This window comes from Acanthaster planci, linkage group LG09 (assembly GCF_054643075.1).
Source record: "Acanthaster planci isolate LZ-2023a linkage group LG09, COTS_SCS, whole genome shotgun sequence".
Taxonomy (NCBI): Eukaryota; Metazoa; Echinodermata; class Asteroidea; order Valvatida; family Acanthasteridae; genus Acanthaster; species Acanthaster planci.
Genome location: NC_141785.1, coordinates 2895173 through 2911956, shown reverse-complemented (window position 1 = coordinate 2911956; position 16784 = coordinate 2895173). Strand labels below are relative to the sequence as shown.

Below are 16784 nucleotides of genomic sequence, written 5' to 3'. Positions count from 1 at the left end.
TCGGATGGTTCTGTGCTGTGAAGTCATTCTTTGTTGTGGACAAAAATTTACCCTTTCATAACACAAATTTGGGCACTTTTACTTTGAAAGGGATTACTTGTGTACGGTATATAGGAAAAAAAGAAAGCTTCTTTACACGAAGATTGATTTGGGATCTTGAAGGTGCCTCTTGGACGGTTTTCAGCCCAAAGTCTGCAAGTGGTTAATATTCCAAGCAAAGATTAACAAACAAACACAGGCTTCAACTTTGCCTGAACACAGCGTCCACTTGGATTACTACGGTATCGCCCAAGCAGCAGTTTATTCACACTTGCCCTGTATGAATCATGTTATCAGTCATGTGACAAGACAAAGGAAAAATGGCTGACATGACCGACGCAGCATCCTGGGGGTGCCTTGGTGCATGACTCAAAACTAACAGCCTGCCTGATGTGACATAACCCAGAAAGTCATTGCTCCAGCACGGAGATAAAAAAATCCCATTAACAACATCAGAGCAGTCAACATTAATTATTTCATCCATTTTATCTGGGGTTGCACGGGAGCTTCTCGTGAACCAGGGATCAGTGGGTTTCACTCAGCCATCCCACTTAAATCAATCAAAAACTTCCCTCCGGAGTACTGCTTCCTTCATCTGTCACTTGAACAAACTGACGCTCCATTCTTTGAAAAACTAGTTCAAGTACAGCCTTTCACAAAGAGGCAGCTGCAGACCATTTGAGAACTGTGCTCATAAACAAATTTAAACTGAGGGACTGGAAAAAAGAATCATCGTTAACAACGGATTTGGTGAATATCGTATTGAGATTGTTTTTCAGGCATGTGGTACTTTTCTTCGGCTGAAAAGTCATTTGCAAGTGAAATATACTGGTAAATAATATCTAGGGTGTCCCGAGTTTTCCTTTTCAAACATCTGTGCGTCCACTTTTTTACTAGAAGTTCATTCTATAGATGAGAGCTCCATTTTTTTGGGTCTCCGTCAAATGCACCTGATTTGGTTAGTTTAGAACACATTCTTCAATTTTCAAGAGTGGTGAAGTATTGCAAAGTACACGTCCCAAATATATAAACATAGCTTGAAGTCAATTTCAGAGCTTTTCTCAGTCCAAATCACACAAAACAGGTGGAACAGGGACACAAAAATGTCTCACTTTTGAATCCCGAATTTACCAAATGACCCTGAGTAAATACGCTGTTTCGAGCGTTCCTAAGCAATCTTGTATTTCTTCCATGCTCAACCATTCTATAACATTTTTTCTATTTGCCAATGACAGAAAATCTGCAATACTGACTTGACAGCAAGGAATATTGGGAAATCAACCAATCAGAGGACTAGTGCAATACCATGACCTTTGACATCAGCTACTGATGAATCATGTCTTGCTCCATCTTGTGGTTAAGAATGTCTAATCCCTGGGAGTTACAGGGGCCTACAGTCTTAAAGGCAACTGCAAAATGATCACCGATAACAAGAGGAAATCAAGCGAAGTGTTTAGGAGGGAAAATACATGCCCGATCAAACCCAACTGATACCCATTGTCAAAGAATTGCATCCCGAGACCTTTTCATGACCAAGATTGGGGATGGACTGGAACAGAACTTCAAAAGTTTTTGTGACATCTTTCAAAAACTAACGCAGCCTTAGTTGCTCCCATTAGGTGACAGCTGTCCAACCATCGATGATCACCTTATGGGCAATGTTCAGTATCACGCTCAGGCATCCAGAAAGAAATGAATGTCGATGGCATGCAAGACATCGAGGCACAGACAGTCATGGATGAGATACTACGTAACGTCATTCCACCCAAAAAGTGAACAAAATGATGTCCAAAACTCAGAACATTTCCACATAAAGCGCCTTTCTTTCAGGTGGAAATGCCGCCTCTTGAAGCCAAACTGATACTCCAGTTTGATGTATTTTGTTTATGGTCCGCTATTTTGTTGACAATTAGGGCTGCATCTGTTAGTGCTAAAACGAGACAGGCAAAATGAGTCGTACTGAGAGAGAGGGACATTGTTGTATGTCCCTCATGCTGGCGCGCATGTTTGTACAGGCCTTCTTTAGTGACTTGATGCAGATAGTTGGCAAAGTTGAACCTGATCCAACTTTCCTGACTGTCTGCGTCGAGGTATGCGTTAGTCACGATAAAGTGTTTCCTATCATTGCATATCGTTGGGGACTGATCGGCGATGCTCTCTGTATCCCTTTTACATTGACATGGAAACCAGGCTTAACTCCATGAATGCTACAAGTTTTGTAGCTGCATGCTTGCTTCCAACTTTCATCAAATTCCACAGTTCCGGACAGGAAAACCTATGGCCGAGCTAAGGCGTGAACTTGGTCTGTCTCTTGTTGACAAGGAGGTCTGCGGGGGGAATCTTTGCTTGTTCGGTCATCCCTGGGGCACAAGTGAGGACAGCTAGCCAAGGGAGAGTCTTGGCCAGTAGCCCATCGCCACCCGTCCGCACCGCCATTCAAGGAAATGATGGGTCGAAAATGTCAACAGTGACCTGAAATGTCCACGGATCAATGCCACTGTGGTGCTGAACTGAGTAGAGTGGCTAAAATCAATCCCGCCAAGCAGGCGTGATCATCGTGGAGTCCACACTTGCAGTTAGCAGGGAAAGACAGACTTTAATTGGGATAAAATGTGGAGTTGCACTTTTACGTAAATTCAAGTTGTACAAAGTTGACTGCAAGAATCACCGTTTCAGTCTATTCCTTCTCACGTCCTCTCAAGTCAGCTGCATTGTCACATTGTCATGACAATGACATGTCATGACATGCAGTGTCACGTCACAAGATTATCCAATAAAACTGTAACAAAGACATTCCTTTATTATTTTTTGTACTTATTAAATGTGACTGGCCTTAAAGGGGCTTGTAATTTCCTAGTAACCAGACTGGTCTACGATGCTAGCAAGACCGCCGCCTAGCTTCAACACAAACTGGTTGTGTCCGTTCTATGAATGGCCTGAGACTCGTGCTGATTCATTTTGGCTACAGGTTTTTAAGAAATTCCCCATCCCCTCCACTTCTTTGACTTACATTTTGGACAGGGAGGAGCCCCTCTCCGGTCTCGTGATAGGGTGCTCCACCTCCAACTTCATCTTTCTCTCCTTGTCTTCCTGGCTCTGGTTGATCTGCTGCCTGGCAGCCAGGTTTAATGTCTTTGGTCTGCTGGGCACCGACGGGACTGTGGAACGGTGCTCCTGAGTTGACGAGGGGGAATCTGTTTTTGTTGTCGTTGTAGTTGTGGTTCTGGTTGTTTTCGTTATCTTTGTCGGCGTGGAGGGAAACTGGGGGTCACGTTCCACGGTCAGATGAAGCTCTGTGGTGCTACGGCTGATCAGCCTATCCAGCTGTTGGGCAAGAAGAGAACAAAAACAACTCAGACTTGTATGACGGAAACTAACGGGAGAACCATTTGAGTAAACCTCATCGTATGATTGGTGGGTTGATTATGCGTCACTGCATTATCTGTCCCAATGCACGGTGCAGCCATATGATAAATATAGAATGCTCCTATCAATGCTGCACAGTTAACTTTCAAATCTACTATCACACAAATTGTATCACCCCAATCTCTTTGCATTACCATGGAGGGAGGGGAGATGCATCATCAGGGGGGGTGAATGTGCACAGGGACTACAGGGAGAATGCTGAACAACCTGGCAAGGATGACGTATTAAACACAAGACTTATAAAGTAAAGAGGGTGCTTACACTGGTGAATGTGAACTTCCCAGTCGACTCATGAATTCCCAGTGTTGAAATAGTCACAGTGTAGAATGTGATACGGACAGACAGTCTGACACACAGAAAGAGAGACCAACAGACAGACAGCCATACCCACCTCAAATAAGTTTTGTCTCTGCACCGGGGTTCCGTTGACCTCAAGAATTCTGTCGCCAACTCTGAGGGTAGGTTCACCAGGGATGCTTTCGACACTGTGCGGTAAAAAAACAGAAACAATACCTAAATACAATAATACGAAAGTACGGAAATTGAGATTTGTTTGCAATTTTTGGATAGGGGCTGATGAAACTGCCAAACAACTATACAACATTTTCTGCAATTCCAATATATGTATATAAAGTTTCACAAATTTCAAACTGCTTCACTGAATTTTACAGCTCTTTTCTTCCTCTTGGCTCAGATGACGGAAGATTCGACAGGACAGCAAAGGAAGGAAACATCAGTTTGAAGGAGGGAGAACAAAGTGAAGGGTTTTAATCTCTACGGAAACCCTCGCAAGCAAGGCAGGAACTGCAGCCAAATCCACTGGGTACATTGCAGCATTGCACTGGAACACTCCGAAGGACTCAGATTTCCTGTCCTACGCCAAATTAGTTGGGTTTAAATAAAGCCGGAAGACATGCAGTGTGTACAGCCAGTGCTGGTTCAGATTGAGGAATTAGATTTTCAGGTCAAAAGCACTTGAAGTGGAAGCACTGACCAAGCTTGTACATATCCCCATATAGATGTAACAATAAAGGGATAACAATAGAACCAAGGCCTCTGATTCTGGAAAAAATCTTCTAAAAATGCCACTTCCATGTACCAGGTTTAGCAGGTTAGAATTCAAGCATTTAATGACTCTTTTGAAATGGTTTCTATTATAAATAAAATTCAACAACATGAAAAAGACTATAAATCACTGATCATGAATTAAGAATCTGTTTCAAATTTGAATCAGTGCAGCAGATCGACATTACAGTTAACTAGACAGCAGCTGGATAATGCTGCACACTCTCTTTGATGTCGTCTCAAATTTGGGATCAATATCAACGGCAATGAGAGATCCATGGCCATCTTTTTCAATTTAAGGTCAAAAGTGCATTGAACACCTTAGAAAATCAAGAGCTTATAATGCCTTGAGGGTTATCCGTTCTTGTGCTTTTAAAGTTCAGTTACTTTTGTGTATCGGGTTTGGGACTACTGTAAGGTTAACGGCAACCTGGCCTATCTGCAGGTAAAGTGCTATGATCCCTTGACGCATGTTAACAAAATGCCACTTTAAACACCAATTCATTTAAATGCCAACCACTGTCTATTATTATCCTCTGAGAATGGCTAATTTGGAGCACTGCCTGAAATAGAATCCTGTGGAAATGTCATACTTCCCACTACCTGTGGTTTAATCACGGGGGGGGCTGATCTTTGAGACATTCAGTGTGATTACGGATCTCAAAACTTGTAGGCTTCACTGCATATGCATGTGTATGTGTGTCAAGCAAAGAACAGCTGTCCACATTATACATGTGCTGGTGTACATGCACAGGTTAACTACTTTCTGCCGAGTGGAATTTGCATATGTGGAACAAGTTTCCAGGCATTTTTCTAAATGTTCCATTTTCAAAATTCTTCAAAAATTCTTCATAAAAAAAAAAACAACGTCATTTACTGGGCGCTAAGACCCACATGAATGACTGTCTTTCACCAGTAACTTGGGGCACTTCAATTCTCTTGAAGTGCAGTTCGAAGTCTTTGCTGATGAGCTTCAAACTCTTTCTTTTAACAATCCGATAAAGATAATGCAAAGTGAAAGTGATGTCTGGAAATCGGGCCGAGGGTTCCATGCAGTAGCACACACTTTTGTACGATGGCAAAATCCCTAAGTCCATCCGTGATTTTCTGTTAGGAAGTCTGTTTGAAACTTACACGGACAAATAAACCAGGATATCGGGAACTCCGCCAATATTTACTGTCAGTGCAGTTTGGGCCTAAAGCATGCTTAAAGGATGCAGGAAATGAATTTTTTCTTAGAATCACCTTTTTTGTGTATCTCTGTACTGTTCCTCCATGTATGAAGACTGTTTGACATCATTTTAGATAGACGCCTATGAATGTCAAAGCAAAACTCTGGGTAGACTATATGCTCCAAGATATTTGCTGGACTAAAGTTGACTTAATGAGTCCATATCATAAACACGTTGACTGCCGCACATAATTTCAAAGGGGTGTTCCCGTTTGCCAAGTGTAATACACATGCGTGCATATTTAATAGGTACTTTGCAGGTGTCAGCTTGAACATGAGCATTTTATGGATGTACGTCCTCGACACTGCCAGCAGCATATTTGTCGTGTTCTTCGGTGATGCCAGTGTATTCAATTTACCTTACAAAAGCCTTTCATTTCCAACGAGGATACTTGTAGTGGCAGAATCCAGTACACCTGCGACTACCAGAAAACTCGTAGTTGGCAGTCAACGTTGTCAATATGTATAGCTTAGAGCTTTAAAAAAAAATGGTTTAATGTATGCTCTATCCCTGTGCATGTATTTGAGACCCTAAATCAATTTGCAACTATCTTTCCAAAAATCTTGCATGTACCAAGGAGCACTCTCAAAGAATTAGTTTGGAGAATGGCTTTATCATTGTCACTGGACTGATTACTTGGCCTGTCATGTCTGTGCACAGAATTTTTTGGCATGCACACATTGCATTGTCCATGCACATGAGTGCTACGGACTTGGAAATCCAACCATGGACATGCATACCATACATTCTTAGGTACTCGGCGACGACGTGTTTGGCTGATACGCACACGATGAAGTACACCAGCCTGAGAAAACTTATAACCCCCCCCCAAAATGCATGCAAGGGTGAGATGGTGATTTACTGAACTTCCAAATCAGACTGCTGATATTATTCAATCCTCCTGTGAGGTTTTGATTAGCACATGTGTGGGACAAAATCTAAACAGGAATTTGGTGAATAGTCGTCCAGTACAAAAACATTTTATGAGTACGTTGGAACGGAACAAGAGTGTCCTCTTTATTCAAGAAATGCTAAATAAAGAGTTTATTGTATAGCTCACTCTATCGTGTGATGACAAACAAATCTTTAAAAAAACCTGACTCTTTGTAGATTTCAGATTATTTTCAGGAAATGTATCTCAAGAACTCCTGCAATGCTGCAGTCAGGTGTCTATTAACACTTACCTATCACTTCAGAAAATGAATGACAAACACGCAGTCACAAATGAGGAAGTGCAGAAACACAACAGAAAGTGTTGTGCAAAAGTACTCTGATATAGCCATCCAAAAATAGTCCATGAGCCTTTTCACACACAAACTGGCCGTGGCTCATCTATGCAGAAAACTGCACAGCACCCTCTCTGCAGAAAAACTGTGCAGAAAAACTAAGCAAAACCGAATGGCCTGAACCAGTTCAGGGCAGTTTGCTGGCCATGATGTAATGCACTAATTAGCCAGAAATACAGCTTCACCATGTACATGTACATGTAGCATTTAGGAAAAAATGATCAGGTTTGTAATCTAACCACTAAATCTCTTTACCATTAGTATCTGTTCAATCACAGGCCTGTATACTTGGGGTTTGGGGTTCAAATATACCGGTAGGCCCTCCTCATCATCAGACAACATCACCAGATCACCTTTAAGTGATTTGTAAGCAAATTTATTACCAAACAGTCTTAGTAAGTATAGCATTAAGTGAGTTAAGAGTAAAGTGATGTTGTGTAGCCTAAAGAGAGCTCAAAAGATTACAATTGAAGCTTACTCTAGTGCATGTGCAAGAACTGGCACCTTGGGGCTTCAATATCCCTCCCCCAACCCCAACTTCAGTCACAGCTCAGGGAATGGGCTTGAAGCACCAGAACCTTAACTGTAACACTGTCGACGATTTCCCTAGGGGAATTCCATCCCAAAATTGTCAAGACTGGCTTTTCAGGTGAAGGTACATGTACATGCAGGCGATTTATACACAGGAAAAGAGAAAAACCAGTGCTTCAGGGAATGTGCAGTGCATGGAAGCAACGGTACATGAGTAGGGCACCACCGGAGAAAGTTGTGACCTTGAAAGCTGAAGGCAAAGGGTGAACTTCAACTCAGGGTGGACTGCTGATTATTACAGTGGGTGTTGGTCGAGGAAGTTGGACTTGCCTTGTTAATGGGGGATTTGCCTTCGACTTGGACACAATGCACGGTTGACCCGCTCCAATTGCCTGCATCCTTATTGGCTTAGCACTGCATACTTGTTCTTTCATTATCACTACGAACTCATTATAAACCAAAGATATCAAAGTAGGGCTGTGCTGGATATCTGAATAGCCGAATATTCAATCGATCGTCAAATATTCAAATATTATTTTTCAAATTTGAGTATTCGAATGTAAAATTCATGAAACGTAAGGGAAAATTTTCTTTGTTTTTAATGAGAAGAACTGCACTGTGGAGGCTTGTTTCAAGCAGATTTAAATGAAAAGCGTCAGAAATGTTACAACGATTTTAAAAGTAAATTATTCATTGAACAATTTAAAAGGAATAGAAATTTTCAACAGGGCAAGAAGTATTGTTCATCTCTTCAATCTTGCTAAACTGTGGCTAGAGATACTCCCAGATGTGAGAAGCTATTATACTGATTATAATGTACAATTGTGTGCGTCATTGCTACTGATTTTGTATGGTTTCTTCATCAACAACCTGCTGGTCAGTAAGACCGAGTATTCGTATATTTGATCAAATTGAAGGTCAAATATTTGAATAGTGAATTATTTGAATCGACTCAGCCCTACATCAAAGTCAAAGTCGAAATTTCTACACTAGCATGAAAATCCACCCCCCCTTCAAAATAGCACAGTGCGTCCGTATCAGTACATCAATGATGTTACTCCATGTTTATAACACTGCATACTCACCGAGTAGAAAATCTAAATGTTCATGAAGGGTGAACTATCAATAAATCAATTAACATCTCTCCTTGAGACAAACAGAGCACAGTGTCCAAAAAGGTAAAGTTGTAACAACTGGTTCTTCTCTGAACCACACAACTCAAAAAAAAGAGATTAACTTCTACGGTGTTAATTGAACATACTTCACATCTCCTTGATGCAAAAATGGGATCTTATTAAAATAAGGGGAAGAATTTTTTTTGGACAAAAATACCACGGCGCATCACACACCTGATTGCCCTGTGCCCGCCCATTAAGAATTTGCTTGTAATAAATGAACAAAACAGAATTATAGGACCTCCTCAGTCCCATGCAGTTAAGTGTCACACCGTCAGAAACCAAAGCATACGATATCCTAAGCGGTGCAACGTGTGCTAACAAAGTAAGTGCCAACGGCAGGTTTACTAGGGGAAGTGCAGGGCACACGTACATGTAGTGAATGGGTTTAGAGTGCCATAGATCAACACTTCAATGCTTCCTTAGCTATGTATGGCTATGCATGGTGTAAGTACTTCCACCCAAAATTCAAGTGCTTTGAGAAAATGCCTATGCCCTTGGGTATGAAGAAGGAGCTGTGGATAGGCTTTGCTTGACTGTATGCCACATTGCATGCAGGCAAGCCGAAGCTGGTCAGAACAGGCGTAGTCCTCCATCTTCCTCCGATTGGTTGCACTGTTGGTCATCAGTGGACGAGCTTGATCACTAACAGTTTGCTGAATGCTGAGCGATTTTCCCTAAAAACCTACGCTCAGGATAAATTTAGCCTACATTTACGTTCCAGGCAAAATTGACAGTGGTTGACAAATTGGTTGCTAATCAAACGTGGCTGGTGACTACGTGCGTTAATTTATAGTATGAAGCCAACATCATCAAGTCCTGGGACAACATGAGAAGTTTGACCATACTTTGATTAGAAATGGTCTCATGTTAATCCTTAATCATCTAGCACATCTTTCAAAACCCAACAGCAGCCAATTTCACAAAACTTTATGCAATAACGTAACTCTGCTTACATGTATTTTACTTCACAAGTTGTGGAACAAATTACAGCGTAACTTACACAGTCGTTTTAGGTGGCTCACATTGAATCAACCAAATTGGAAATAGATCCTTGTTAAACCAAGTATTCGTGTTTGATGTACAAGTAAGGCCCAGTGTTACTTAACTTATTAAGGTTTAAACATGAAGTGCACAGATTTTGAGAGGAGGCGATTGTGAAACACTTGTTTAGCTGGGAGAGACGTTTGAAATTTGTCCGAAGAGAAAAGCTGATAACTAAAATGGGAGGTGGAGCTATTTTAAGTGATGTTCAACAAATGCTTCCAAACTTTAGAGTTACGTTATGTTTGATGTCATTAGCAGCAGGGTATTTTGGAAAACTTAAAAAGTCGCATCCCCATTCCTTCACATGGACCTCAAATGCCCCTTGAAAGTTTAAAAATGCGCCATCAGATTCCTACACAATGATGGGTTTATAGGCTCCAGGGAGATTTCTCTCAAATGGGTTAGAGTTACCATCAGCCGGACGAGTGCACAGATGGAAGATACTCTGCATGTTGGTCAATGCAACTGACCTTGATTGACCTTGCTCTAAGGTAACATTTGTTGACAAATACATTCACTTGTGATCAACTCACTCTTTGACACAGAGGCTCTGCATAGAGACCCTGGTAGACTCTGGCGTGGGCGACGTGGGGTACTGCAGAGTTTCCTCCACCGAGACCGAGAACCTCTTCTGCCCCTCGGGGGTGGGCGGGATGGTGACCAGCTGGACGGTGTGGGGTACCCTGGAGTCCGGGGTGGTGGAGATGATGGGCACCAGGATGCTGTGGTAGCACTGGCCACTGGGATTGGAGAAAGCAGACCCACAAGTGTCAGTGGGAAACTCCAGACAGAAAAACTGACCAAATTGATTCAAAACAGGTATCACTGACTGCACAGCTCTAGTTTCACTCGATAAAAGAATCAAATTCAAAGACATTAGTTCTGGTTTAGATAAAAAGATCAACGGAAACGAGACATGATTAGAATGAAGATTGTGCAGCGCATTTTCAACGATCTTATATCAAACGTGCAGAAACCTGCTCCTTCTGAAAGTTACAAGCCGAGCATGATTTAGGTCAGGTTTTATTTTGCAAAATTTTAAACTAAGAAAAGAAATGTGGAACGAAATTTTCCTGTCGAGTTTGCAAAAGTTTGTCAAACTAAAATAATATTTTGGCTGAGTATTTAAGTCTTTGTTGAGGAAGACACATCTCCAGCAAGTCTTTTCCTTTTGGGGGAGGTAGAGACAATTCCAAATTTGTCGTCACTGTCCAAACTCTCCTCACCATTGCAAAATGGATCTCAAATTTTAACTGTACAGTCTATAAAGCTCTCAACACTCACTGAAAGTGAAAGGACTGCGTGGAATGTTATCACATGATAACTCGCTAGCGTGGGAGTGTTCCAGATGATAGTGAAATCCTCCACCCAATTATAGGTAATTTGGATTAGCCACTCAGCCCTCAGCAGACCCAAGTGCCCATAAAAAGCTCTGACATCTCAAAGACTTGTGTGTCTACATGTTTTACTGCAGTACACAACATCGTCATACAGATTCCAACTATGGATCTTTTAATAACACTAATCCATGTTTTTTGGTGCCAAGTTGATGTGTTTCAGTCCTTGACATACCAGTACAGTTTTGATCTCTCCACCAATGCGTAACTGTCACCATCACCGATGAACACTCCGCATTTGATGCAAACAAAGCAGTCCGGATGGTATTTGTGCTCCCCGGCGACCTGCATATAAAACCCAAAACCCATATCAAGAAAAGGGCGATTTTTTTTCAAAAATCGCTGTGGCCTAGCCTGGTCTGACACACATCCTCCACGGTGTGTAGCCTTCATCCACATCGTATTACAACCGCAAGCGGTCAGAGAAAGTTCAGTGTCGCTCCTCTAACTGCCAACCAACATGAACCAATATATCTGGGGTGGTTGTTTACGTGCAACTGTGGCTGACCTGCTCAGGTTTGCGTTTCCTTCCCAGTAAAAGTTGTTCTGAGAAAGACACACAATGGCATTAACGCAAACTGTTACATAAACCAACTCTGGACAGGTTTTGTGACTTTGGTTGTAATCCAATTCCTGCTTGCGACCATTTGTCATTATTTCAAGCATTTTGAGACCACAGCTTCCACCTACCACTACCTACCTTGAGTTTCCTCCACAGGAGGTAACAAAACGGCAACAAAAACATACTTCATCTAATACGGTTTTCCCAATAAACAATGAACGACAACCCCCAGACTACCGCCGAGTCAAACTCCTGGTGAACAAATACCTGCACGTCCAAATACTCATCCATCCAGCACCGATCTGTGCAGTTAAGTGACTGTCCAATTTGAAAGGGGGAGAAAAAAAAGAAGAAAAAAAAAAAACGAAGGAAGCCGTTGTCTGAGAACTGTGAGCCAATGGCTAATGGCCATTTCCTTGCGTAGGGTCCAGCCCTGCTTAAGATTAGCCTCGAGTTTGATCCGTGGAAGTTGTAAATTTGACGGATGAGACACTAGCGTGGGGAAGGGGGAGGGGCGTTTGTTCCCCTTATAGCCGGAAATATAACAGTACAAGACATTGCCACGTGACTAAATGTAAACTGCTCTAGGGAAAGTGGGCGGTCGGTGGATCTGTTTCATTAGGAAAATTGGAGCTTCAGTTTTTGTTTTCCATAAGTGTCCTTGTTACTCTTAATCAATGGCTCTGTAATTCCAGGACAGAGTTTCTATTCTCAGTACCAGTGTACCTTTCCAACAAACACTGAAATACACATGTACATACATGTCCTTTTTGTAATTGGGTAATTCCAGAAATTAGGGGTCCAAAGTGTGACATTTTTGCGTCCCTGTTACATCTCTTCTTTGTTATTTGACATGGAAATACCACTGGAATTGATTTCAAAGTTTTACTATCTGTTTGGTAGGTAGCCTGCATTAATTCAGCACTCTTGGAAATTAGAAAATGTGTTCTGAACTCACAAAATCGTATGTCAAATGTTGACAGAGACTCAAAAAAAAATGGACCCCTAATTTCTGGAATTACTCAATTCCCTTGTGCTTCTCAAAAGCCTCCATTTACAGCATTAAATTAATTATCTGGTGTAATGTACGTAGACAAATTGTTGAATAACTTCTGTTACATGTACTAGACGGTCTACAATACAAGTGATTCATTTTTGAATGGATTGACAACACAGAGACATTTGCATCTAACGTGAGATTAACGATGTAACTTCTCTCAGCTTCATTAACACAACATGAAATGTTAACAATGTTTTTGAGGATGAACATGTACAGAGTTTGTAGGGAGAAAATTAAAATGGGGAGCCATTGGCTCCTAGAAAAAGTTAGCCACCAGGTTGATTTTTGTACACATGGCATGCACATTTGCAAAATACACAAGTTCCATGTACAAAATCTGACAAAACGCAGAGAAGCATTATTCTGGCAATTATCTGCAGGACAGAAAGGCTTTGGATTTTGTGCTTGTGGAATAAATCAAAAATGGCTACCAATTATACGAAAAAAAAAACAGCTGAAAGAAAAGACAAGGCCTGTTTGTTCTTTGACGTTTGAGTATTTCGTACCTGGGACCGGACCGGACCAAGGGAAGCATTGGTTTCAAACTTCAGCTACATTTTGGACTGAAACAAGTTCATTGTACTGGAATCGTGGCGTGCGTAGACTGCTAGTGCATTATGAACACGCAAAACATCTCAGTTCCCCATACACACTCTATACAGCGTGCAACCACAAACCAGTCGACTCGGGTGCTTAGCACCTGTGCGTGTACGTACCTTCGCATAAACTACATTACAGTTAACATAGTCTCATGCTGTGAACACAGTGAGATGGAGGGAAGAAATGCGTGATCATAGAGACATATTGCTCGGTGCACGTAGAAGAAAGCTGGGCAGCGATCGTTCATTAAATATGACTGACAAGGCAGGCGAATAACGCGCACAAATCACGGTCGCCACTTGAGATAAGAATTAAACATTTGGTTTCAAATCATCATTTTTTAGGTGCAAATCCGACTGTTTTGGTCGCACTATACAGCGCTGACATGTCCCTGTATCACAGTATGCATCTGAGGAAACTAAAATCAAGAAGTATTCCAATAAGTAACATTCTTCAAGTTTGGAAGTCGTTAATTCAGTATGAAAGTGGTTCTGAGCAGAATTCAGAAAAGCTTTAAAAAAGGCTGCTGTCCACAGTGGAAGTGGTTGGCATTTGTTTACACAATGTGTCCTCAAAACTATTTCTTTATCATTAATGTCACACACATGTCACGTACACTAACAGTTGCATTCCCGCATTCATGAGGTCATCTAATGTTTATTACTCAAGTCACAAGTCATGGACAAAGATGCTCACCTGGTTTTTACCACTAGCGAATACAAAACATGATATATCACAAAGATGATACAAACGGAGAAAAAAAATAAAAACAAAAAAAACACCATGATGACACCATTTCAGCCAAAAAAACAAAGAAAATCTAGTTATCTGCTTCTCAGGGTGTATTCATGACCTCCTTAGCAAAATCTCACAACTTACTTCATGATAGCCAGAAACATTTTTGGAAGGAATTTTGATTACATCACAGAGATAATTTGACAAAGGGATTTTTATATCACCACAGAGTTTTTCAGAATCGATTCTGTGTAATCATTTGGTGCAGAGTCACCTACACATAGTCCTTACCCATATACGCAGACATTCCAAAGACATCTTGACCCTGGCTATTATATCGACACACGACTCAAGACTCACTGAGGCGATTAAAATGTAGTGTACCCCTCAACGGACAAACACACTCTCTGGCTTGTTTGTGATTGTGTCAAGCTTTATTTCTGAAACATGTCGTAACTGATATGAACCTGACGTCAGACTATTAAACAACCTTCCCCACCGATTACTGTGAGAGCCTTCCGGGTGTTACATGCACCGGTATCCTGTAAACTTCCTACTGCCTATGAATATGCAAAAATCACTCCCACCGGAAACCAACTCATCGACAACAAAATCTGTGGGACTTTTCATAAGAAGATGACAAAAAACACAGACAACTAGGGATTTTCCCCCCGAAGTCTGAAAATTCAAAAGCCACTTTCTCTCACACACGTAGGAGGGTCAAATTACACTGTAAAGGTTGTGGTTAACCACATGGTACACTTGTACTTGAACTGACACAGAAAGACAATCATAACACAGGAAAGCAATCTCACATGAGGTTTGTAGTAAAGTGTGGTATATAACTGTACAAACTGGTATTAAGGAAACTTTGTGGAAGCAGGTAACTAAAATAGCCCTGTATAACAACTGTAACACTAACCCCCTAGGGTGAACCTAACATCGTATTGAAATTGGAGGATTTGGGACTGTTAGTTCATATTTGAAATTTGATCTCAGAGCCACACCTAATGGATCCAAAACTAGAACTAATTTCTGCTACATTAGTTGATGGGCAGATAGTCTAGATCTTTTGTGTGTGTGTGTTGGTTTCTGCGTTCAATTGGGGACCCTGAACAATAGAGGACAATAAGGTCCCCGATTGACAGAGGGTCCCCGATTGACAACTGTGTACAAAACATATGGGTAGTCTTCTAAAAAAGTTAAAGTACAAACAAAAGAGGAACAATAGGGGGTCCCCAGTTGCAGGCAAATACACACTTGTGGGGGTGTGTTTGTTTAGCTTCTTTGGGGGGGGGGAGAAGGGGCAGAGTGAATCAGATCAACAAAAGTGTTTTGCGAGGCATGTGATTTCTGCCGTTTTTGGCTGGAATAAATGTATATCTCAGTAAAATGAAACTGCTGAGCGATAATTCATGCCTGGCAGTTCCTTAGATTGGCCCCTGAATGCCGAACGCAACATTTGGCTAATAGTCTGCTACAGCAATTTGCCGACGCTGGCATAAAATCAATATCTAATCTGGCGTGATGCAAGACTTGTGGGCCCACTCTGATGTGTAAAGAGGAAGTATTCGAGGAAAAACCAATCTGGCACGTAGCAGTGCTTATGGGAACTTTCCAAGCAAGGCACGGAATCGGCAGAATATTCACGCATGAACCAGAGTGCATGAAAGTAAATAATTCTGATGATTGAAAGTTTTGATTTGTTGTTAATTTATTTCATTTTTTTGCTAGAATTTAAAAAAAAAAGTTTAGGTATTATTCATGAGTCCCACGAATGGTGTCAAACTCAAAAATGTGGGTGTAATTTTCTCCAAAAGGTACATGAAATGCATATTTCCCGTGAAATATGCAAATCGGACGGGCGCATGTGTGCTACTACCGCTAGTTGGCAAGCGCATCCGTCAAGACTGTCGGCAGAGTAGGAGACCTGCTTTAACCATGAACCTGAAACCTATCCACACCGTATTAAAACCCTTTTCCGACACTTCAGCACACTTCTCTTGAAAGCAAATGAAGTTTCCAGTGTCCTGCGGTCTGAAAGTAACAGTTCCTTGTCTTTAAGTTTGGCACTCATGCCACACTATGCTTATACAGAAACGGCGTGTATGTGCTCAAAGTTGCGTGCATGGAGATTTGTATTGTTCCATCATAGATTTAAGCAACTTTGCCAACCTGTGGTAGTAATGCACATGCGCCTGCCTTATTTGCATATTTCATGGGAAAGGTCCATTCCTTTTGGAGGCAAGGAATTGTTAAAGCCGCCGAGAACATTTTCAACACTGGCGTACTCTTCAGCAAATGTCAATTATCACTCAAACAATACAAGGCTGAGGACGGGTGGTGCTGTCCATGTACGTAGATCTTTCGTCCTTTTTCGGTTGGAGTGAAGGCAAAATTGGTTTAAAATGACACATGATGTCCTTGAGCACAACCTCGTATACACGTAAGAAATTGTACGTTTGGTTCATGTTTCGGTCATCAGTGGTCACTGAGGAACGGAACCTCAGTTGGAACCAAAAAAAAAGGGGAAAGAAAGAAGAATAAAACAGTAGCAGAAGGAAGGAAGTGGATTGTGATCACAAATATCAACAACAGGATGATATCGACTGAGTCAACCGCCTAATAT

General features: G+C 41.5%; 1 protein-coding gene across 3 annotated transcripts in view; it reads right to left on the bottom strand.

The window, feature by feature from the left end:
* Positions 1-16784, bottom strand: part of LOC110982957 (LIM domain kinase 1-like) — a 61327-nt gene that overhangs the window by 20718 nt on the left and 23825 nt on the right. For 2 of the 3 annotated variants that reach the window (XM_022241787.2, XM_022241777.2), the window contains 4 exons: positions 11374-11483; positions 10335-10541; positions 3857-3950; positions 3050-3363 (listed from right to left, as the gene is read on the bottom strand). In XM_022241787.2, the coding sequence (XP_022097479.2) occupies positions 3050-3363; positions 3857-3950; positions 10335-10541; positions 11374-11483 (725 nt within the window). Of the gene's footprint in view, positions 1-3049; positions 3364-3856; positions 3951-10334; positions 10542-11373; positions 11484-14446; positions 14597-16784 lie in introns of those variants that run through there. The other variant, XM_022241796.2, reaches the window with a different exon arrangement.